The sequence below is a fragment of the Lagopus muta genome, chromosome 18 (assembly GCF_023343835.1).
Source record: "Lagopus muta isolate bLagMut1 chromosome 18, bLagMut1 primary, whole genome shotgun sequence".
In the NCBI taxonomy this organism is placed as follows: Eukaryota; Metazoa; Chordata; class Aves; order Galliformes; family Phasianidae; genus Lagopus; species Lagopus muta.
In genome coordinates, this window is record NC_064450.1 from 5627786 (window position 1) to 5652145 (window position 24360).

The 24360-nt window shown below is 45.2% G+C and overlaps 1 protein-coding gene across 4 annotated transcripts in view; it reads left to right on the forward strand.

Annotated features, from left to right (window-relative positions):
* RPTOR (regulatory associated protein of MTOR complex 1) overlaps positions 1-24360 on the forward strand; it is a 118579-nt gene that overhangs the window by 53310 nt on the left and 40909 nt on the right. For all 4 annotated transcript variants that reach the window (XM_048964961.1, XM_048964962.1, XM_048964963.1 and 1 more), the window contains exons 10-18: positions 7145-7220; positions 9966-10067; positions 13352-13435; positions 14842-14952; positions 18356-18430; positions 19029-19094; positions 19731-19922; positions 21188-21328; positions 23397-23514. In XM_048964961.1, coding sequence (XP_048820918.1) covers positions 7145-7220; positions 9966-10067; positions 13352-13435; positions 14842-14952; positions 18356-18430; positions 19029-19094; positions 19731-19922; positions 21188-21328; positions 23397-23514 — 965 coding nt within the window. The remainder of the gene's footprint in view (positions 1-7144; positions 7221-9965; positions 10068-13351; positions 13436-14841; positions 14953-18355; positions 18431-19028; positions 19095-19730; positions 19923-21187; positions 21329-23396; positions 23515-24360) is intronic.

The following is a 24360-nucleotide window of genomic DNA, read 5'->3' on the forward strand; positions in this document are numbered from 1 at the left end:
AGTGTAAAATTTGGCTAAGTACAAGCCAGTATAGTCAAGCTAATGCAATTCCTTTAGGAGAAACAGATAGCTGTGTGACTTGCTAAAGGCTGATAGCACGGCAGGTAAAGGTGACTGAGTGGGCTTAATATGCCTGTATTTTCAGATTCCTTTGGTAAGTTTGCTTCATTAAAACATAGTGGAAAATAAATGTAGTGGTGGTATGAGGTGATAACGATCAGTGCAAACCTGATCAGCATCAGTAAGTTCAGATCGCATTGAATGTTTCCTCTAAAAAAGGGAGATAGGGTCATAGAGCCCCAGCAGCTTCGTGAGGTGCAGGCAAGGAGTTGGCATTTGCTGGCTGAATTAAGCTGCTTTCAGGATTGGAAAGCTTGGAGGTGATAGGATAGACTCTGGATGGAACCTTTAGCAGATTGGCAGCCTTGCTGAGTGCATTGTGTGTTTGTGTTTGGCAACGTTCTCAAGTGCTCTGAATTAACATCTCTGGAGGAAAATTACTTCAGTTGTTTGTAAATATGGGGATGGTCTTATCATTGTGTGCTGAACCACAGGAGTGAACCTCAGAAGTCCAGGATCCTGTTCTGTCTGTCACAGACCTGCTTGGTCCAATGGTGGATTCTAGAAAGGCTTTTTTCTCTTGTGTTCTTCTGCAAAATGGCACTAAAATACCATAATGAAGTCCTTCAGACCATTCCACAGGGTAGTTGAATTGTTGCTGCTTTTTAGGGTTTACCAAAAGAAGGAATTCCTTAGGAAAAGGCTTTTCTCCCTCTGAATCCCCAACACTGGCAAAGTTGAAAGTAAGTGAGTGGAGAGGATCCCTGCACACGTTTTTCTTCAGTGTCCTAAAAAAGGTGCAGTTTGAATCAAATCTACCAAAGGGGAAAATTCCACTTTTGTCAGAGGTGGCTCAGTTCTTTATTATGAACTTTCAGTAATGACAGATTTAGAAACTAATTTAGGCCTTGCTTAAATACTTTCTAAAAATAATCACCTGCGCTTACCTATCACTTTTCATTCAGCGCTTTCCTACTGGATTCCAGATCCTCCAAACCCATTTTATTTAGATCAGCTGGCTGAAAGCAGGGAGAGCTGCTAAAGGGGTGCTGAAAAGAACGGAAACTTTGGAGTGATTTGATAATCTGTGCTGCTAAGTGGTGGAGGCTGCATGGACGATGCACGATGTGGCTTCTGCTGGTGGTGAATGTGACTGGAGGCAGTGTGTCTGTCGGTGTTCTTCAAGGATCTGACCTCAAACTTCGGGGCTTCCCCACTCCTCGTCCTCTTCTTCCTCTCTTCTGTGCTTTCTGGGCGTTGCTTGTGTTAATGCTTTGTACCTTCATCTGTTCCCATGGAATGATGATCCTGCGTGCACCAAGTGCACCAAGTTCCTGGCTCAGGTTTGGCTTTGTTGCTTGTGGCCTCAGCGTGGCATGATGTCTAACTTCTCCAGTACAAACATGTATATATTCTCTCTTGCTTTATCCCCTGGACTTTGCTGTCCATTCACAGTGTCCAGAGAGAACTGGCACGTATGTCTGCTGTTACTGATGTGAGCCATTCTTCAGATTCAGAGCTGGGAAGCAAAGTAAAACGGGATCTACATGCAGACATGATTTGTATCCCAGCAGAAGGCTGACTGGAGAGGCCAAGTGCTTTTGCCTTAGTATTACATTTTGCACCATCTTTTGCAGGAAAGGCCTAAGTTGACAGCAGCATTTTGCTGAAGTAGTAAGGCACACACAGACCCTTCTGGACTGCATGTGGTACCCTGATCTCAGCAGCAGCAGTGGCTGTACCCAGGGTGCTCCATGCTGCCCTGCAGCTCCTTCTCTCTGGGAAACCCTCACAGTCAGGGAGAGGGGAGCAGAAAGCCCCTGCAGCTCCTTCGAGGCCTTCTTCCTTTCACTGGCATGCTGTGTTTTACCTGCATTAGGTGTAAGCCCTCCCAAGCACATGCTGTTGGTATCTGTGCGGTGCCTTGTGCTGCAGGTCCCTGGCTGCTGTAGGCACTGTTATAATGCACGTATTAATATTAATATATATTGATTAACTGGCTGAGCTGTTCAGCTTTGAGAGTAGTTTTGTCTATTGTGCGGTACGAACAGGGGCCTGGTGCTCTGTCAGCATCTTGATCTGTGTTTTGATGGATTACAGTTTATACATTGCTGCTGTTGGCAGCAAGTTATGTTCACGGCCTTCGAAAAGACCCAATAATGTATTTAGAGATATTTCCTAACCTGGGACATAGATTAAAAATGAAGTACCTTAATTACACCGTGGAAGAACTATGATTTGCCCATAATGGAAATATTGCAATAGTACATAAAGCAGGCATGAAATTGTAGTTGAAAGAAAGTCGTAATGTACTGCAAATAAAATACGTGTGGAATTCCAGCTGAAAAGGAAGTCATAATACAGCAACCCAATTACAGGTGGAGAGGAGCAGCAGTCTTTGTGGCAGCCGTGCAGGGCAAGTGCAGCCTGCACCCTGATTTCTCAGAGAAATGAGTCTCTATTTAGGTACATGGAGCTCTCAGCATCTCAAGAGGAGGAAAGTGATTGTTTGAAAGGGCATTTGGAGCCGTTTGGCATTTGAAGGATGAGTTTAATTCAGATCATGCTGTTGCCCTAACCAGATTTTTTGTTTGCATCTGTGTTAACATCTCCCAGACCCATTTGTGGACTGCAGATAGTTTAACAGGGAGAAATATAGGACCAGAGCAGCAAAGTGCGTGCTCTAAGCTGTGGTTGGAGGAGGGGAACACAGTGGCAGAAGAAAGCAAGCTTTAGAGTTGTACCAGATATTCATAGCAAGAAGTATTGCTTTAAAAATAGCTGTCTGAGCACCTGCCCAGCTGGTTCCTCTGAAGCAGACTCAGTGGGTGCACGGTGTCACTGCTGAGCAGGTGAGCTTAGGCTGAGGTGTGTGCATTCAGTCGAACAGAACATGTTGAGTTGTACTCGCAGAAAAGACAAACACAGGAATCTTACCCAACGTATTTGATGCAGACTGAAATATTTAACAGTTCCAGAAGTCCAAACTCTGAGCAGTAGCCCTGATGCCTGAGCCCTACACTGCAGACGGCTTCAGCTGCTCTGTAGCTGCTCCTTGGTACGACTGTCCCAGCAAGAACTATCATTTATCACTAATATTATGTGTGGTGCAATATAATATGAGCCATCCCCAGAAAAAGACATCAATATTACTTTATTAAAAAATGTGACGTGAGAATTAAAAGCATTGGGCACTGACTCAGCCCAAGTGGAATGTAGGAAAATCTGCCTTGTGCTCTGCCAGCTGAGGTGGTGCCTGTGGGTGAAGAAAGACTAAAGCACATCTCTGTAAGCATGTTTCATTTATGCTGTTGGGGTATTACTGTGAGCTTCCAGTGCTGAATGTTTCATGGGTTTGCACAATAAAACCATTGCTGAGCAGAGCTGGCACGCTCTGCCTTCCCTTCTTTGTGCAAAAGTCCAAACTTTGCAGCACCTTGGGGGAAACAAAGTGAAGGCAGCTGGGTGAATTAGCATTAGAATATTAAAAGTTTAAACAGTCCTACTGCAGTGAGGTTGGTGTTAGGAGCGGGCAGAGGTGGAGTCCATTAGCACACAAATGGGAACTTTGTGCTGAAGGGCTGAAGAGAACTGGAGCTGGAACATAAAGACAGGTATGAGTATTTTTATAATGGAGAAGAGTGTTTATGATTGAATTCAAGGGAGCTCTTTCCCTGCTGAGTTTTTATTGTGTAATGTCTTTTTGTTCTTAATTTTCATACGCTCTGAGGTGTTGTATCCTGTCCTGGGATGATGGCTGGCACCCTGTCTGTTGAGTACCTTGATGAAGGGATCAAGCAGTGCACATACAGACGCAGGGCGTTGTTGGCTTGTTTTCTTTACAGGCTGTTTCTGTTGGCAGGTTCCATTGCTTCATCTGTATTTCAGAAAACAAAAGTACATTGCTGCCTTTTTTTGTTGTTTCAGTTGAGTCAATCTTCCAACTAAGAGAGAATTTAATATACATTTATTCCAAAATATACACAGGAGGTGCCAGCATCCAAGCATGCTCTGCTCAGTTTTGGAACCCAAGCATCTCCTTTCCCTTCCCAACGCAGCTCAAAATCAATAACTTTGAATCCTTTCTTTCATAAGACTGCTTCACAGCACAGCATGGAGGAAACCACAAAGTGCTCGAGCCCCTTTTGAGACGTGGTTCTGTGAAACTTGCTCAGTCCCCAACAAGGATACGTGTGGCCCTGCTGTGAGTTGTTGTGTATGAAGCTTTAGAGCTCGTGCTTTGGTGCTGGCAGCCTGCTGGCTGGGTTCCTCTAGGTGAGATGGAACCTTCACATCACCTGCATCACTGGCTTCAGCCTGCAGGAAACGTTTGGCACTCAGGGATAGAAATGAGGATCCTTGAGGTTACATATGATCTTGTGAGGAGTAAAGGCGTGCAGGGCCTTTAGTAGTAGTGATGCAGGGACATAGAAATAAACAGCTGGGTTTGGAGAAAACAAGCTGAAAATCCTGTTAGTGTTTGTAACGTGATTTTTGACATATCAGTGGTGTGTATCACACCTTCTGTTACGTGTGTGGTGGCTTCTAATTTAACAGCGGTGTGCAGAGAGCACGTCTTATGCTTTATGTACAGAGCAATTAGGACAGTGTAGTGTAAAATCCTCATTAACGTGCTGTTTAGCAGTGTGGTGAAGCTGGAACACGGCGATATTTCAGTTGGTTGGAGCCATTGGCTGCATCGTGGTGTCACCCTGCTTAGTTGGGGCTGAGGGGGTGATGGAGAGAATGCAATGGGGGGGGGGAGAAAGGGACAGTGCTGAGGTGTTCAGGCTCCTGTAGCTGATGCTGGGATAACAAATCTTCCATAGCACTTTGCAAACAGTAATCTCCATGAAGAAGGAAGAGAGGCAGTGATCTTCTGGGCTGGCTCTCATAAATCACTTGTAGGATGCGGTGGCACCCATCCCTGTGCCCCTGCTGCTCCTTAATTTATCTCCTGTTTGTGTGCTAAAGTGTAATATTAGTTGAGGGAGCACATCTACAAACTGCCCACCTTTCTGGATCCCTTTGGCATATTGAAACAGTCAATCACTTCCTACCCATCGCCAACAGCCATTATTTTCACGTCTCTACCAAATATTTTTTCCCCTCCTGTTTCTCTTCACTTTGTCAGTCCTTTACCTTCTTTTGTGGCTGATTTTTGACTCTTAATTACTGCAGGGCCTATTTAAAGCAGTTCTTTATTTTGCCCGTGCCATGAGTTAGCTATGTGACATCTCATTCATGAATTATGCAGCCCAAAGTCTCGCAAGCGACGTGTAGCTGCTCTTGTAGTAGTTGGGAGTAGCGTGATGCTTACTTCAGGCAAAACTGTTGTTTCCTGGTGTGTCTGGGTGGGTGGGCAGGTTTGCTGTCTCGTTTCTTACGGAAAAGAAGCAGAAACAACATGTTGGGCTACTTGGGAAAGGCTGGAGCATCATTTCAAGTAGTTGAATCGATGAGAATCCCTTAACGCAGTTGATGTTAATCAGTAGCTCTCTAGACTGTGATGAGCAGTAACAAGATTTTATACTGCTGGTTGCACTCTTTTAAAAGATTGAGTAACGTTAGCTATGTGGCTGCATTGATTTTTAATGGCTTGTTTTTTGAAGCGTAAGAAGAGATTTTGTTCTAATCTGCTTAAATCGCTTTTTAAATTTGGGGTTGTTCTTTCTGATAACATTTAAAACCTTTGGGAATTGACCCTGCAGGGCTGCTCCAGACATTTTTATAGCAGTATTAGTTCTTCTTACCTAAAATGACTTTGGAGCTCAGCATCTTAGTTCTGTGTCCCTGCAGTATAATGACCTACGCAGGATTCTTTTATAGGCAGCCAAAATCAGACCAGTTGTCTCTGATCTCCAAACCCTTTTTCCTCCCACCTCGTAAAACTCCTCTTGAAGGCAGTATTTATTGGTGTTTTCTGAGGTCTGACAGAGTTTCTTCAGGTGATATTCCCCATTCCTCCAAGCACTTCCAAGTCAGAAATGTTCATCCTTTGCTTGTAGCAAGATAATCTGTATAATTGGACTAATTGACTTTTCCTCCTCCACAAATAAATATCTCTCATCAGCTCCTCACAAACATTTTGTCTCCAGCATGGGTCTTTATTGAGCATGTGGGAAGCATTTGTTGCCTGTGCTTTGATTATCTCTTGATTATCTCTTAATTATATTGGCAGCATACTGTCAAGTGGAAAAGGTGAATGCTGTGAAGCAGAGGGACGAGGTCTGGGACAACTAAAACAAGCTGCAGCTCTTGAACCCATGGAAAAATGCAGGATCCCTGTGGTTTATCTTTCCATTTAATTGGAGAGATTGGTTTTAGTTGAGAGTAGCTGCCAGTGAATCCAGTGGGATGGATTTGCTTGGTGGTTGTTCTAATGGGAGGCTTTGTCTGACTCCAGGCGAGGTGATTTAAGAACTTATTAGAGCAGGTAGCTGAAATACGCAGCATTGATTATCACCTATGGCCTTCTGTCTGCAAGTGTGCCTGGGAGAAGAAGAATTGCTTAGCCTATTGATGGTAGCACATGATGGCCACAAGTCATTAAAGAGCTAATGTGTCTGGAGAGTAAATTAGTTTCTTTTGTTTAAGAAACCCATAGGGTGGTGGTTTAACTCACTAGGCTTTCAGAGTGCATAAATCCATATGCTACAATGGAAAGTGCCTGGAATGTCTACGTATAGTGCAGGGATAATGGTTCCTTGGGCAGTATGTACCTCTTTCACACACTTAGAGGTGTTTCAGGGACTCTGGAGATGAAATCCTTTTATTTCAGTTTGCTCCTCTTTCAGTTTGATTGTGAGCATTTGGAAGCAGGTTGGTACCAATCTCATTTGCACTGCATCTACCACAACAGCTTCCCTTGCCACTGCACGTGGTTTATGTGCTGTTAGTATTACAGATCACCATAGTTCAGCTATTCCATAGCCTGGTGGAGAAGTGTAAAAACAGTTAGGAAGGGGGAACACTGAGTGTTGTGCAGCCGATCTGACAGCACTGCTTTATCCATATTCTTGTATGACATTGCTTATGAATAACTGCTGATAACTTCTCTTTCCTCTTTCACCTCTTTCTGTAGGCAAGCGTGGGACCTTGCTGTTGATATTTGCCTTTCCCAATTACCTACAATTATAGAGGAAGGAACTGCGTTTAGGGTAAGTCACATAATGTATCGAAATGTCTCCTTGTGTAACCCATTACTTGAAGCCTCAGCTCAGCACGTCGCTTTTTCTTATTGAATCTTGAATTTCATTGTTTTGGGTTTTTTGTTGGTTTTTTTTTTTGGAAAACTGTAAATCCAGGTTCACCTCACTTAGAGAAATATATGTGGATTTGGAATATTCAGATCTAATTATAGCAAACAGCAAGCATCCTATCTTCAAACATGAATTCACTGCTGCAAGTGTACCCAAATAGATTCTGTAAACAGCTGCCATCTCCATGTAGATAGGAGTGAAGTTTCAGAGTTTTCTGCAATGCTTTTGTGATTGAGTTGGTTCAAAATTGGAAAAAACCAATCTGCCATAGCCGTATATTTTCTACTTTTTAAAGAGGTGTTCTTAAATTAAATGACTATTGCCACTGAAACAAGCATAAAAAGAAAAACAGACATCTGCTTTGTGCTTTTCTTCACAACCAGCACTTCTGGTGTGGCTGATTGGGCAGAAGTGTGGGATGTCATTGGGTAACATAGAAAGCCCAGAGCCCAGCAAGAGGAGAACGATGTGTGCATTGCCCCCTGCTCACGGAGCAGCTGGGGAGTTTGGGGGGCTACCTTTACAGCCTTGTAATGCAACTGGAATAGAAGCAATTTTACTCCGACGTTCTTGTCTTATATTTACGATACCAACCTTCAAAAAGGCTTTCTGGCAGTGACTGCAGATGGTCTCCAAAGACTCGAGTACAGGAGGACAGCCAGTAACTTCCGCAAGCATGGGGGTTGATAAAGATGCCCTTTAATTCTCCCACCTCTTTATTTCACCCGCTCTATGTGCTGCATTTTAAAATGTGCATAAATACAACTCTGCCAGCCCGTTCATTTTTATATCAGGTATCTGACAATATCAGTTGGGTACCTTTATGTTAGACCTGCATACCATCTCTACACCCACGGTCATGTGAGTTGAAATTTACCAAATTTATGTGTATTCAGGGATGGAAGGAGGCAAATACTTGACTCAAAGGATCAGCACATGTCCTGCCTGGTTAATACGGTGTAGGTCTGTGCCTGTTCTGCAGAGAGGACCTGTTGAAGGTCTCCATCGGACACCTAGAGAAATAGTAGGAAACTTGGCTATTAGTTTAGGAGAAAGTGGAAGGGCTCAGCTTTACACTGTGACAAATGCTTGCAGAAGACAGGCAATTGCACATCTTTGATCTGTTCCTTGTGTTCTAATCAAAGTTTCGCCCTCACACCTTTGATTTATGCCAGCAGGAAGCGGTGTTTATCAGCAGAGGTTGGCAGCTGCTGGGCAGCAGTAATCTGGGCAACAGTGGTAGTTTGGGGTGAGGAGAGCATTTATGTTCCTGAGGTCAGACCACCATTTCATAACAGGGCTGCCCGGTGAGTCACAGCATCACCTGCTGCCAGCCTTCCCTCCATCCCTGCCACTGCTGCAGGCTGGGTGCCTGGGCTGGCCTGACCTGGATGAAGCAGCTGGTAATCTCTTCAGGGCTGGTTTGTTTCAGCAGCACATAATAAACCACGTGCTCCTGGCTTCTGCTTATTGTCTAGCTGTAATTTGCTACTCAGACCTGCAAAATATAATAATTTGCTGGAGCCAAGCCTGCAGACTAATGGGGGAGTGGGCTCCTGGCAGCTCGGAGTGGGCATGAGTTCCTGATCCCACCTCCTCCCTGTCTTCACCCCTCAGCTTCATTTCCATCTGGGTTTGTGGATGGGGTCAGTGTTCTCTCACACAACTCTGTGCAAAAGGAAGCACTGGGGATGCTGCCCTGGCCAGGGATGTTGCTGAGCCCCAGGGCTGTCCAGGAGCACACCAGACTGGGGACTCTGTCACATTATTGACCACTCACCATTGCTGTTAGGAGAGCAGAGGTGTTGGATGCACCCAAGCAGCCTCCTGATACTTCAGTATCACATCTCCCCAAGAACTCTTTATTTCATCAGCCAGTGAACCTGCCTCATCAAAGCAAAGCCATAGCTGCATCGTGCTTTCCAAAGCCTGCGGTATTTTCTTTTCTCCTGCATGTCTAGCAGTACCACAAGCCAATGTTACAGGATTTTCCATGGTGCTTTTCACACTAATGTCTAAGCACCAAAGCCCAGCTGAGAGGTATTAGCTGATGCTGGGAGCTCATCCCACCTGATGAACTTCAGGAGGGCAGTGTTAAATGTATTGAATGCTGCAGCACTCCGTGTGCTACTTCTGTGCACGTTTACCCACACTGCCAGGACATCTCTGTTGGTGGATTATCACTCATTATATTAGTGGATTCAGTACTGTAAGTAAACTTTCTGTTCTTTGTTTGCCTACACAAAGTGCTGGGACTGTGTTCACTGTGCTGGGCAGAGGCAGCACTGTGTGCCACGGGAGTGAAAGCTGCCTCTGCAGAGCAGATGAAGGCAGTTCTGCTGTGGCTGCTTCTCGTGTGGAAGGGATTAGCTGGATTTCCCCAAGAGCTTCTGTGATATCTTTTCCAGTTTCTCTGCTTTTTCCTTCTTTTTCAAACACATTAGTTTTAATGTATATTTAAAGGGAACTGCATCTGATCAGTCTCTGGGAAAAAAAAAAATTACATTAAAAAGCAAACCAAGCAAACATCTGCCAATTACTGTTTTTACAACCAATGCACCGTGCGTGAGCCCACAGATGCTAAATCTAGTTGCTTTCCTCAGTTCAGAGTCAAACATGCCGTCTGTATCCTTGTTCCAACAGCACAGCCCCTTCTTCGCAGAGCAGCTGACTGCATTCCAGGTATGGCTGACGATGGGTGTGGAGAACCGCAACCCCCCGGAGCAGCTGCCCATCGTCCTGCAGGTGAGCAGCCCTGGCTACAGAAATGCCTGAGCTCCTCCAGGGTTACCGAGGGCTGACGACATGCCTGCTAGATCTGTGCAGATGAGGACAAGGTGCTTTTCTTCCCCCACGCCTTCCCTTTCTGTTGAGCACAGCTTGCCGTGGCCCTGTTTGTGGCTCCAGCAGTATGGGGCTGTGCTGCCTCGTGTTTTGCTCTTAAGTAGCAAGACTTTTTTGCAGAGTAGCACATCTTTGTTGTTTTCTCCTCTTATATCCCAGCCATTTCAGGCAGAGACTTTATCTTCTGCCTGCTTTCACAAAATGAACATTACTGCAGTGTAAATAGCTTGGAAATAGATTATTTTTCTGTGCTGCTGGTACAGCCTGGAAAGTGTTGTCTTTAATGGGATGCTGAAATTTTGTTGCAAGAACATAGAAACAAGTCTCTGAAGACCATGCCTGGAAGGAACATAGGGTTCTGGTAGACATCTGCTTAGATGAGATGAAATTCATTTTTAGAAAGGAGAAGTAAATCCAGAGGAAACAACACCTCATTTCAAGTCACCTTTTATCCAAGAGAAATATGGCAGTTGTTCATCTGTTCTTGCCCTCCCCTCTCCACCTGTTTGCATTGACAGAAATACAAACCCTTACTGAGATTGCTGTGGTCTCTTCTCAATCACACAACAAAATTTAAAGTCTTCCTGTTTGAAGAAGAACGATTCCAATCACTTATCCAGAGACCTGTGATTTCTTTCACTAAATGTGAGAAGACTTGCCTTCCCTGTTAGCTGCCAGCTTGTTCTGTGACTGACAGCACCATCAATCATTGTGAGACCGAATCTTAATTTCCCTGAGCCTTCCAAGTCTTGAGAGATCAGCTGGATAAACAAATGTAAGGTTTATCTCGGTCACTGCAATAGGAGAAGGCAGGCTTCTGCTCCAGCACCAACTTTGCTGCTTTCCAGTGGATTATTTGGCACCGGAGGGCTCTGCAGCAGCTTAACCTTGCAGTGGAATTGAGAGGTCATCTGGCAGAGGAATCTGCTTTCCTTCCTGGAGCAAAAATGAGCTAGGACAATGTAATTATTCTTTCAATTAAGGTATATGTAGTTGTAGAGTGGAGTAAGATGACTCGTTAACAGGTTTGAGATGCTTTGAAGCAGAGTGACTCCTTAAGAGAAGGGAGGAATTATTTCACACCTCTTGTTGAGTGTCTTTTTGCTTTGAGCCCCTGGGAGCACTTATGCCGTGCTGCTGCAGCCTGAGGTTGATTCTGTTTTCCCATTTTCGATGTGCCACCAGAGAAAGATGGTGTTTGAGTGCCAGGGGCGCAGTGCCAGCCATGCAAAGCTTGGCACTGTGATGGGCAGGGAAACCACTCTTCGTACACGGCCTCCATTGACTTCAAAAAGTTCCAAACTGCATTTCAGGTTTGTGCTGTGCTTGGACACAGGTGACCTCCTGCTGCAGGGACAGAGAAATCATCAAAGGCAGAAGATAGCAGCTGCAGATCTGGTGGAGGTGCCTTCTGCTATGGGGTGCTGGTGCACGTGGCCAAGGCTATGCCCACTGCAAGCCCTGGAGAGCTGCTGCTGCAGCCCTCTTCTTCCCTCTGTGTTTGTTAGGGAATTCCTAGTCAGGGAGGGATGTGATGCAGCCCTGAGCACACAGTAGCACAGCACAGCAACTTAATTTCACTGCAATTTTTAAATTGTGCATAGAGTCCCCACGTCCTCACCCAGGTCTCCAGTGTTTGTGTCAGTTGTGGCCTCAGCTTGTTGTTCAAATCAGATTGGGAAGTGCGAAGTCAAAAACCTTAAGTCAGTGCTGGCTTTTTTGTTTCTGAGAATAATGAAACAGAGCCTTTGAAATAAGGCAGAATTGGGGTTGGTTAAGGAGTCTTGTGGGAAGTCAGTGCAGTCGAGATGTGATTTTGTATCTTCACCTGGAAATCCTTTTCAATCACATCCACTTATTTCCAGCTACAGCAAAACGTGTGGCCTTCCTTGTTTGTTTTTTCTGAAGGTCAGATAATGGAAGCATTGCCAAATCTCTCTGCCCCTTGTGTCTGTAAGCACCCTGCACCTAATGTGCTCCTTTCTGTTGTTTCAGCTCTGCCCCAGCTTCCATCATGCCCTAGTTTCTCTTGCTGTTTTAATCTCAAACATCTGGCCCTGTTATTCCTGTGCTGGGCATCTTTAAAGCACATGGTCAGTTGCACCAAGTTCTGTAGTAAGTTCATGGAATAAGTTGGTGCCCAGTAGGGCAGGATGACCAAAATGCTTTCTCTTATGTTTTGGGATCTGAGCAAAGATATTCAGACACGAAACAATCAGAGGGATTAATACACCCTCCTGTGTAACTGTCGTTTTCCTCTGGACTTTCTCTGTACAACTTCAGTATCTGGTATCAGTTGTCCATGGTATGAGGTCTACACCAAGTAATTTAGTTGTTATTCTGTATTAAACATGAAAGATAATTCAATTTGCATATGCATTGTGGGAAGAAACATTGAGACAGGGATGAAACTGGGAGCTAAATCAACCAGTCGCCTTGCCTGAGATCCGTGCTGAGCGATGGTGCTCAATTTAAACTTAGGGTTAAATGTTGCATTCCAATATCTTACATCTGTTAAGGAGATTAAGAACTGAAAGTCTGTCTGTTAATATTTCACACCAGGGTAGGTATAAGCCAGTAAACTATCACCTCATTATCGTTGTCAGACTCCATTTTAATGAGATTTTTATTAATGACTAATGTGACCTTTTGCTTCCCTCTTAAGTCTCTTATATTGATTTGCTGAGGAAGCAAAGCCTCTTTTTCTGCTTCTGAGCTGTTTTGAGTACTGGCAGGCTGCTCCTTTTGCTCACCTTCGAATCCTTCCTGCAGATGCAATCCCATGCCTCCTTTTCTGAGGAAAGGCAGTAAGATGAGACTGTTTGAAATCCATAGTGGCTGCTTCCACCTAGCAGAGCTGAGCTGCATAAGAACCATTGCACTTGAGAGAAATATTAACAGGGAGAGAACTGGAGCACCACTTGGAGGCTGAGGTTAACTGCATTCAGAGGGGAAAGGTGTGTAAGTGTCTGCAAAACTTCATGGAGGGGAGCGCTGCTGGGCAGTGCCCCACTGGTGACACTCTTCAGTAGAGTAAAAGCTCTTAGCAGCCAGGGTTTGTCTTTCAGCTTTTTCCATTCAGATCATCAGTGTTTTTCTAAGTTACACGAGGTCCTCCTCCGTTTGCTCTGCAGTCACAAGGAGCTTTGTTCCCTGATAGTAACTGCTGTCCCTTTCCTCTGCAGGTTCTGTTGAGCCAGGTGCATCGGCTGCGAGCTCTGGATTTGCTGGGAAGATTTCTGGACCTGGGGCCCTGGGCAGTTAGCTTGGTGTGTTTGTGCTGCATTTTGTCTTGTGAAAGTCAATTAGACTCTCAGTATAGGTGATAAATACAAATGATGATTTATGCAAGGAAGATGTGGAAGACACTCCCCAGATTTGACAAATGGTTGGTGTTTTTTGTAGTCATGCATATGGAATGGAGCAAGCGTCTCTAAAAGAAAAGTGGTTTGTATTAATCAAGAAGGCCGAATAGCTTTTCATTTGTGCTATTATGAAGAGGAGTTATTTAGACAAAGTTCAGTGTAACATAATGGAAGCTACAAAACAGAAGGCAGCATCCAGGACAAATAAGGAGGTTTGTCATGTAAAATAAATAACAACAAAAAGCCCATATGTTCGTCATCCTCTGCTCTCCTCAGCTTACTGGCTGCATCGTTTCTTCTCTTCCTTTATCTATTTGGTCTCTGGGTTGTGTAAGCTCTTCTGAGAGGAGGCAGCTGCCTTCTGTGTTTTGGGAATTGGCTTGCATGGTGCAGGTAATAAGTAAGAACGTAGCAGAGGAGCAGTTTAAAGCACTCTTGTAAATGGATCTGTTTGTTGATAACAGTGATGAAGACAAACCAGCAGCTGGCGGTGGGATACCTCCAGGATGGGGCTTCTTGTTGGCTTTCTTTCCCTCCCATTTTCATCTCAGACAAGGCTCCTTCCTGCACCACAGACAGCTTAGCCCACAGCAGCACGAGGAAAGTATGATCTTAAGCTTTCTAGATTAGAAACTTTCATGAGGGTCAGCACGTGGTGCAGGGCATCCATAATGACCTCTGCTGCAGCTGTTCTGCTCCTCGTTAACTGCAACAACTCCACTGCTGTGTGGTGCCCTGCTGCAGCCCAAGGAGCCCCCTGAGCCTCCAGCACTGGCACATCCCCTCCTCCTCCTCATGCTTCCCTCCCATCGCCCTTTGGGAAGGGATCTGCAGTCACGGAGGGGTTCTCAGAGATTTAACGAGTTGTGTGTGCTCCTGTGAGCAAAAGGCTTGGTAAAAAGTCTGTATAAGCGAGAGGCCTAGTTAATTTCCAGTGGGAAGGCTGTAATTATTGAGCTTTTGCAATATGTTTACTTGTGAAAGCAAATGGCCCCATCTGAGAAGAGCACAGCGTATCGTGAAGCATAAAATAGCACAGGCTGTAACGAGAAGGAGCGAGTGCTAGATTAACTCTGAGTCTCACCGGGCCAAATGAGTCTGAAAATATCTGGTGACATCCACGATTAAAATGAGCAATAGAGGGATCCCTTCTTTGCTAGAAATGTATGAAATTGCATTCTACCAGGTTTTTCATCTGTGTCATTAAGATATGCTCCATCTCTGCAAAGCGGGCAGCGCTGCCCCAGTGCAGAGCAGTGCCATAAGGCTGAGATGTCTCTGAGCATTTGCTCTTCTCTCTGGCTCCCCAGGCGCTGTCTGTTGGCATTTTCCCGTATGTGCTGAAGCTGCTTCAAAGTTCAGCTCGTGAGCTGAGACCGCTTCTTGTCTTCATCTGGGCCAAAATTCTCGCAGTGGACAGTGTGAGTACTTCTCAGCATGGCTGCTTTCTCTGGTTTTCAGCAACGTGCCTTTATTTTCCCATTTGTTTCATCCAGTTGCTTTGGAGTTTAGAATTTCTCTTGAGGCGCTTCAAAAGGATGCTGTATTATCTGAGGACCGGCGTATCTCCTCATTTGTTTATTTCACTTGTGTGCCAGCTGGCTTCTGCAATTTTGTGAATGTGAAATCCCCATTCAGGTACTGGCAAGCTGGACTGCCCACCTTTTCATGCATCTGTGAGATGAAGGCATGTTTGCTCTGTGCAAATGCTTCAACGTCACGTTAACGTTCCCAGCTTTGGGAATTGGCTTGTGTGTCCTCTGGGTCAGTGCCTGTTTCCCAGCTTAGTTCCTCCTTTGGTCCTATGGTGCTCTGGCCGTCAGATCTCCCTGACTGCATCTTTACTGGGTGCAGTACTGCTGCTTGTGCTGAGGAGCTTAAAATGCCCCTTTGTTCCCCTTCACGCCCTGTGTTCTCACCTGTTCCCCCTCGCATTTTTCATTTTAAATTGTTATCAAACTTGTTCTGTTCAAAACCATTTCTGTAAGTGTCAGAACAGCCCCTGCCTGGTCTTCAGACCCTGATCCTTTCTGGAAATAAAGCAGAACTCATTTTTTGGTGACATGCATTTAAGAGTCCTCTTCCAAGTCCCCTGCGATAGTACTTACGTGCAGTGCTGCACTGAACGTGGTTGGCATAGCAGTATCTGTTGCCTAGAGAAGACAGTTCGTTCCTATCACAGGTCTGTGATTCTGGCTTTCTCTGCAGTATTTTGGCACCTTTGGGCTAAAGCTTAAAAACTGAGCCCTGTGATTTTATTTTTGTTAAAGATGGCCTTACCCAGAGCTCTGGGTATTGTTTTGTCTTAAATAAATAATTAAGCCGAGAAATAATTATAGATAAATTTGTACAGTCACATGTATGGCTCTGTGGTTTGTGAGTACAATTAGTTAAGCAATTTACAATTATTAAGAGAGGTACACACAGATAATTGCAGGCACAATTGTAAGCTGATATAAAATAGTCTGAACTGCTTGTAGAAGTTGGCTTTTGCTTATTTTGGGATTTGTTTTTGTTAGGTCTCTTCCATTTCACTATGGAAAAATAATGCTGAATGTGTTGGAATCTTTCCCTACTGTTGATATAGCATTGTCGGGTTTGGTTTTATAAATACATTTTCATTAACATCCTAAGAGGATTTTGGAAAGCAAAGAAAATGAAAACTATTCATCTTAAAGCTACTCTTGAAAAGCTTATTTTGATGCATGCCCCTCTGCAGCTCACGCTTCAGCCCCAGGTAACTTTCAGAGAGGGCTCATGTATAATTCACGTGGGTGCTGAGCCATCCTTCACTGTCTCTGTGTTGAAGCCAATCTGAGAGTGCTTCCTTCCCCTGCCCCCTCCTGCCACCATCAGTGTTGCTCCCTGCTATGTTTTACTGCCCCGCTCCTTTGGTAGACTGCTTTAAAAAATAAAACCAACCCAACACACCAAAAACACACCAAAAAAACCCAGCCAAAAGACTTGGCTCTTTGGGTTCCTTTCCGTTATTTTTTTTCATTCCCAGCTCCCAGGCAGTGGTGTGAGAAAGGAGAAGGCAGTGACAGCAGGCAGGTGGGATGAGTGCTGCTGAGGGAGGGGACAGGGCGCGTGTGGTGATGGAGCAAATGTGGAGTAATAGCAGAAAGCTAAGGAGGAAAAAAGACCCAAAAAACAATTGACAAAACCATGCTGAAAAGAAGTAAGTACTGCTAATGTGGGACAGCAAAGAAACAGATCTCAGCACTGCAAATAATTGGCTGAAAACAATAGAAACCAAACATTTCTCACACTGTTCAAAGGGCTTAAGAGGCGTAAGTAGCATCCCTGCTTCCCAGCTGTGACCTCTGCTATCAGGATGCTGATGCCAGCTCGTGCTGCTGGCTCTCTGTGTGTTTCCCAGGATCTAACAGTGAGGGTTAGATTAAATGTATTGGTTCCATAGAAGCTGCTGCCCTGGAGCTCCATGTGGTGGGCAGCAATGGGAGCACAGTGAGAGCGGTGTGTCCTCTGGGTCAGTGCCTGTTTGCCTCCTGTGCAGCTGAGAGATGTTTGTGTTTTTTTCCTGAGGAGTAAGGAGTGTTCATGCCCAGAATGAAGTGGGGAGGAAAAAAAGCTTTTTTTTTTCCATTATGTGTGTGTGTGCAGCATTACACAAAAGTCAGGGAAGCCTCTCATAGCTGCAACCTGGCATCAATCCATTCCCTCTGCTCTTTGGTCTGCCAAAACCAGCATCTCTACTCCCTTCAGCAATAAAATATTCTCTTGCATCTCTGTCTTGCCATCCCTTTGCCTTTCAACAATTAGTTTCCTCCTTCACCTTCGATGCCTGATAAAAAATACATGATTCTGTCTCTGGTGTGAAGCATACAATAGAACTGCTGTCACAAGGGAAATCGAATGCCAAGTCAGTTTTCACTCACCTAAATTTTCACTTTAATAATATGTATTTTCTTGGTTTGACCCTACTATGTCATACATGAAGCCTGACTTTGTATGTTTGCAAAAAGAGCTGTGGGAGGGAGTTCTTGGTGCATGCTGTGCTGTGGGATCAGGGCCATGTGCTCCACTGCTGGTGCTGCCCCAACAGCTGCATCCCTTTCCTCCAGAGCCCTGAGGACAGTGATGTTCCTCCATGGGCTCTGCCTGTGCAGCAGGACATCATGTCACCGTGTGCTGGTAGTGCTCCAGCTCAGCGTGCCTCAGCACTGAATGATGCAGAGATTAGAGACGTGTGTGCGATGAGTTGAAATCTTCTTGTCAAAATACAGTCCCGCCTGGGCAGGGGATTGGATGGAACACAGGGAACAAATAATTCCTTCTCCATCCCCCTGCAGATTTACTGGTAATCGCTCGCTGATGTGGGTCACTGTATGCAAACACGTGCTGGCTTTGTTCAGTGCTGCAGTCTGAGTTGTCCTGGTGCCCAGGACGGTGCTTTAACGTTCCCATAGATGGTCCTACATCCTGGAGCAAAAAAGTGCTCATTGCCTTGGCACCAACATCTTCTGATCACGTTCCTCTGAGGTTTTGATGGCTCTCAAATAATGGTGATGGTGCAGTGTGGGTTGGAGATGTCAGGTGTGCTCTTCTCCCCAGTGAGAGGGCACATCTTCAGTTGTTTGTCTGTCACTGCTGGAGGTGAAGTGTCTGCTCCTCTGCCCCCTGCTCTGTGCAGACATTTGGCCACGGCTCTGATGGAGGGCTGGCTCTTTCCTTCACTTCTCACATGAAAACTAGATTGGAGAAAACTGATTAAGGCATGGAATATGCATTGCACCATTGGAAGAACGAATATTTTTTGCTACTGTACTCACTGCTTTTTCTCCTTCTGTCTTGTTTCAGTCATGTCAAGCTGACCTTGTGAAGGACAACGGTCACAAGTATTTCCTTTCCGTTTTGGCAGATCCTTACATGCCAGTAAGAACAAATCATCTTTATTCAGGCTCTAGCAGCACTTGCTCAGCTTGTCAGGGTTTGTACGCTGCTTTCTGACACGGTGCTGCTAATGAGGGCTGCTCCCACCTCCAGCTCTGGGACCCACTGCAGCCACTGCCAGGGGAGTTTGCGCTGCTGCCGGGCTGCGTGATGCAGGCAGACGCCAAACAGGGAGCTGCAAACTTGCCTAAAGATATTTAAGCACGAATTACTCAGAAAGATAGGAGCTGTGGGCTTCTGGGGGCTGGGTGCAGAGGCAGGCTCATTTCGCTGTAACTTTCCTAATTCTCTCTGCCAAAGTTTTTTTGTGTGGTTTCCCATAATGAGTATTTGTATGCCTCCTCCAGAACAATACCCAGGGGTTGGTTGGGAGGATCGTATTGGCAGTCTGATGATATGAGATTATGAAGTGTCTGAGGAGTGTCACAGAATGACAGGAAAATCCTGGCTTTCTCTCCCTTCTTGTTCTTTTAATGTGACAGAAACCATACTCAGAATAAGCTCATGTTTCAGGAAACGTGGAAGGTTGTTGTTCTCTGACCTGTTTTGTAGATAACAATTAGTTGTGTGTTGTTTTAAGGCTGAACACAGGACAATGACCGCTTTTATTCTGGCTGTAATTGTTAACAACTACAACACAGGACAGGTGAGTCCCAGCATCCTCTTTCCTTTTGTTGTTCCTCCTCTCTCTTCTCTGCACTGCCTTTACTTTGATGAACATGTCTTGGCTCGCATTAGTGCACAACCCTGAGCTGGAGAACTGGAATAGAAGATAGCTTTACATTAGGGTTGGTTTTTTTTTTGAGTTTTTTTTGGTGGAGTAAAAGAAGAATTGGCCTGGAGGTGTAACAAACACACAATGTAGATGTGGCTCCTGGAAGAGGAGGTTAAGGACACACCAGCTGCCCTCCAGGCAGTGCATTGATGTAGAGAAATAGCACCTAGTTCTGTCAAGTGAGAATGTGATGGCTGTGATACAATTCTTGGGAAGGATATATGGAAGGAGCCATAAACCTTAGGGCTCTGACAGGTACAAAGGAGTACTTCTAATGAGGAGAAAAACTTTATGCATTACAGGAAGTATTTGTAGTGCTGAACTATTTAGCTAGTGCAGCATGTAGTTGACCTTGCCCTTGTGCTGCTTCCAAATGGTGTTTTGCAACAGAATCAATACATAACCAAAGGATAATTATTTTCTCTTGGTTTCTGGTCTACTTCTTCTTTTTTGATGATGAGGTGGGAAGCTGTCAACCAAAATAAATGGCATTGATTTGTGTTTTAGGAAGCCTGCCTTCAAGGAAACCTGATTGCTATTTGCCTGGAACAGCTGAACGATCCGCATCCTCTCCTGCGTCAGTGGGTGGCCATTTGTTTAGGGCGTATTTGGCAGAACTTTGACTCAGCCAGGTGGTGTGGAGTGAGAGACAGCGCTCACGAAAAGCTCTACAGCCTCCTCTCTGATCCAATCCCAGAGGTAAGAATCCAACTGTTTAAATAAGCACCGACCGAATGGTCAGAATTGCGGAAGCAGGCTGCAGGAATGCTTACAGAAACAGTGCCTTCAAGGGCTTTAGGATTGCGTCTGGCTCAGAGAAACATCTTACTGCTCTTCCTTCAAGGTGGTTCAAATCACACCAGTCCTGTGAGAGAAGCAACTGAGGAAATGTAGGGGCTGTTCATGCAGCCCAAGTCTCAGAATCTTGGAGCTGGCAGGAGGAGGGACCCCCTTTTTTACTCCTTGCATATCAGAGGCTTTTTAAAACAAGTGGTCCGAAAACCCAGTGTTTCAGAAAACCCTCTCATCTTTTTTATCTGAATATGAAAACTGTTCTTCTCCTGGTATGTGTGAAAGTACATCTTTAACTGAATGTGTTTTACTCTCGTGACCGAATTTCCCAGAGAGCAGAGATTCTTGTGCAGAGAGTGGCTGTGATTGACAGAGCCTGTCAGACCCTGGTGGGATTACGTGGTGTGTGGGAGAAGTAAGCCTGGAGATAAACACCACTGCTGACTTGCAGTGATTAAAGATTAGCTTCCCTTTTACATCCAGTCTTTCTCTCCTGTACCTTCTACCTCCTTTCTCTTGCCTCATCTTTCCCACATTCTGTAATCCATATTTGTGCAGTGGTCGGGTTGACCTGTCTTTATGACACATCTGCACCTCCGTTTGAGAAGCCAGGGTGATCGTTTCTGCTCTACGAAGCACATCCTGCACTTGCTGATTATACTGTATCCCCAGTTTTTGCTCTCTGTAGCCAAGGCAGGCTGTAAGTTTACCAAGCCATCTGATCCCTCTGTTCTTTGTGTAATCTGGTAAAATCTACCTTGATTGCAGTTGCTGTTTCTTACTTTTTCCCAACTCGTTACCTTTCTGCGTGCCCTTAACTGAAGGCTGGAGTTCAGCGCTTTGTTAAAGAGATTCACATGCCATCCCTGTATGCCTTATTCCTATTAATTAATATTCTAGGCAGTGTCAACTGGAAAAATCACCCATGGGAAGGTCACTGAGTATTCTGGGAAATTAAATGTACTCCTTCATCTGTGAATACTTATAACTCAGCGCTTTGATGAACCTGGTTTGGTTCTTAGTCTCTGTGGGCTTCCATTCAGCCCTCACTATTTACTTGACACAGCAGCCCAGGTTTCCAGAGACACCATTTGTGGGGATAAGAGCTCCCAGTGGCAAACCTCAGGGCTGGAGCAGAGAAGAAAATAATGAGGACTGTTTCCCTCTCCCAGGTTCGCTGCGCTGCCGTCTTTGCCCTGGGAACATTTGTGGGCAACTCAGCAGAACGGACCGACCACTCCACCACCATCGACCACAACGTGGCCATGATGCTGGCCCAGCTCATCAACGATGGGAGCCCCATGGTTCGGAAGGTACGGGCAGGGCTGATCTGCAGGAGTTTGGTGGAGCTGTGCTGCCAAGCTCTGTGCTACGCTGAACAGAATGCATTCTTTCATGGACTTCTTGCTGATTTTTATTTTTGCTGTTTTTAATTTTAAGAGAATGCAGCAATGGAGGTAAGGAGAGCGGTATCGCTAAAGGACTTGTCTGTTAATGCACTTCTGTTGATTCCTGTTTTGATTGAAAATTTTCACGTTACACGGTCTGAGTGAAATCGTAATCTGTTGCTGGAAACATGGAGAATGCAGTGGTCCTAGGGGAGGAAGAGAGGGAAGTAAGAGGGCTGTGAGAGAAAATGAGAGCTCACAAACGGATCTTGTTGCTTTTGGAAACCATAAGGAAGGATGGCAGATTGGTTCAGAGTAATTCTTCAGGTTCTGGAGTATTATTTTCTGATGCTCCACTGTACAACAATAGCACGTTAAATACTTTTTGATGTTTTCAGTTGTTCTTGATGGGATGCACTGAGGTGTCCTAACGCTTGTGTCTGCTTAACCGGAACATCAATACCCTGACAAGTTGTCACCAGCATTGAGAGGATTAATTTTTGCTGTCTTGTTCTAGCATTTATCAATTTAACTTAAGAGAGAACTGTGTGTCCCACTGTATGCTCTTTGAGATTCATAAATCTCTATTTTGGAGATTTGTCCTCTGAACAGAGAACAGCAAGAAATGCCGGTTCTCCACCTCTCCTTTTTGCTATTTCCACATGCCCAGCAATTGCTGCCTGTCTGCAGGTCTGAACTTCACCACCTCCTCCTTCCCCATCCCTGTAATGCAGGGCTCCTAAGCTGCACCTCTGGGAATGAATTGGCTGTGAATTGGCTGGGCTGTCCTTTGTGGGTGTGCAGCGTGCTCCTCACATTGGCTGCTGACGTGGAGGGCAGGGCAGAGCTCCGAGGCGGAGAGCTGAGCCGTGTCCCCAAGGTCCACATGTCAAATGCTGTTTCCTTCTGCTCAGAGCAAATGTAGGACAGGCTGTGGGGCGAAAGCTTGGCTCCTTGTTTGTGTGGCACAGGGATGGGGTCATGCTGTGCCACTGCAGGCTGAGTGCACCCATGGCAGCTCACTGCTGCTCGCATGCATGGGAGCTGGGCGTTAATTCAGTGCTTTCTGGGACTCAGCATCAGCTTGACAATATCAGGCAGAATCAGAGAGCAGTGGCAGACTGTTCAGGTAGAAAAGACTTGTTGTGAAGAATTAATTTTGAAATGGAGCATTTTGCCTTTTTTCAGATCATCCCCTTTGTGAAGCAAAGGGGAAATCGATGCTTCTCCCAGCCAACCATAAAAAGTGTCCTCGTCTCCACTTGGTGACAGATGGGTGTTAATTTTGTCAAAGGGTTGGTTTCACGGAGACCTGAGTCTCCATAATTTAAGAATAAAAAATAAAAATAGAAAGTCCTTGCAGAATAGAAGGCCATTCCCAGCCACGTTAACTCGGAATAGAGGTAACTTGCTAAATTGCCATCATCTTCATCGTCGGCTCATCTCTTGTGTTTGGAAGGTCAAGCGGAGTTTTGTTCTTTCCACTGCACAAGGGAAAGTGTACGTAGGGCAGCAGACCCACAGCCTCCTGCCCACTGCAGCAGTGTCTGTTTGGAGAAATGCCCCTTGGCTCTTGGGCAGTCTGGGGGCTGAAGCACACTGCATACCTCCCCTGTTGAGGCATCTTGCAGGCAAAGAACCTGTGTGTTCCTGTGCCTCTCTTCATGAACTTCTCTGCATCTTGGGAGAAGGCAATGTGCTCCGTCTCACTGGTGTTTACCCTCTTGGAGAAGTTCTGATTTTGTTTCTTGCTGTGGTGGCAGAGGATGTGGGTATGTGTGAAGCAGATCCACAGGAAGCCAAAGCAGCTCATGAGACAATTTGCTGATTGCTAATGAGTGTTCCTACATTTTTATTTCTTCTTGTTGCTAGTCTGGATGGTTGCCCAGTCATATCAGTAATAATGGGCATATGGTTCTGCCTTTTCCTTTTGTTCACTGTTTCTGACCTATACAACAGTGAAATACCTTTTTTCACTCTGCTCTTTCCATAGGAGCTGGTGGTGGCTTTAAGTCACCTGGTGGTTCAGTATGAGAGCAATTTCTGCACTGTCGCCTTGCAGTTCATGGAAGAAGAGAAGAATTACCCTCTCCCTTCTCCAGCTGCCCCAGGTTTGTGCTCTGTGTCTTATGGCAGACAGCACTGGAGGGTGTTATTTGAGGGCTTTGCTTAAGACAGTGAAATTCTTGCTGGTGGTGATTTGTTGAACAACAGCATTGCTACAAAGCTGAGGGACGTGGCAGGTAGGTTTGTCCTGGAGAAATGCATCCTCAGCTGAGTCTCCATCTCACTCGTGGAGATTGAACACCCAGCCAAATGCAAAGGGAGTCCCTTCAGATCAAAACTGAAGTATATTTGTCAAAGGGAACACAGGCTTACCAGAGTCTTATTCTGAAATTATATCTGAGCCTTCAGTTTTGCGTTGACCTAAAGAGGCTGATAGGAAACCTCACAACAGAACAAAGAACTCAGTGAACCCCTTTCTACTGTAGGCTTTGTGCCTGTCGTCCTTTTTTTGAGTGTTGCTTTATGTGGGGAATGAAAAGCCCAAGTGAAGTTGTTGCTGACCTCTGATTTTCCTTAGATATTAAGTACATTTGAAATAATCAGAGCTAATGGGACTGTTGCAACAGAAGCCTGGAGGCAATAGCATGTGTTGTCTCTGCAACAAGTCGTTTAATCTCCGCATTGTCTGAATAAATTAATCATATTAGAAAATAAGTTCCACATTTGTCTTTGCTGCAGGAAATAAGCATTATTTACCATTTATGTAAGTGCTTCTCCTTATCCAAAATGATCCTAAAGTACTCTATAAGTAGGATGTACTGCAAGTGTTGCCCCAGCACCATAATGCAGCCACCTCTGCTTTGGAATAAAACAGCTATTCTGTGCAGTTGTGACATTGTGTGTATTCAGGAATGAAAATGGAAAAAAAAATGGGAAATTATAGTTTGGGT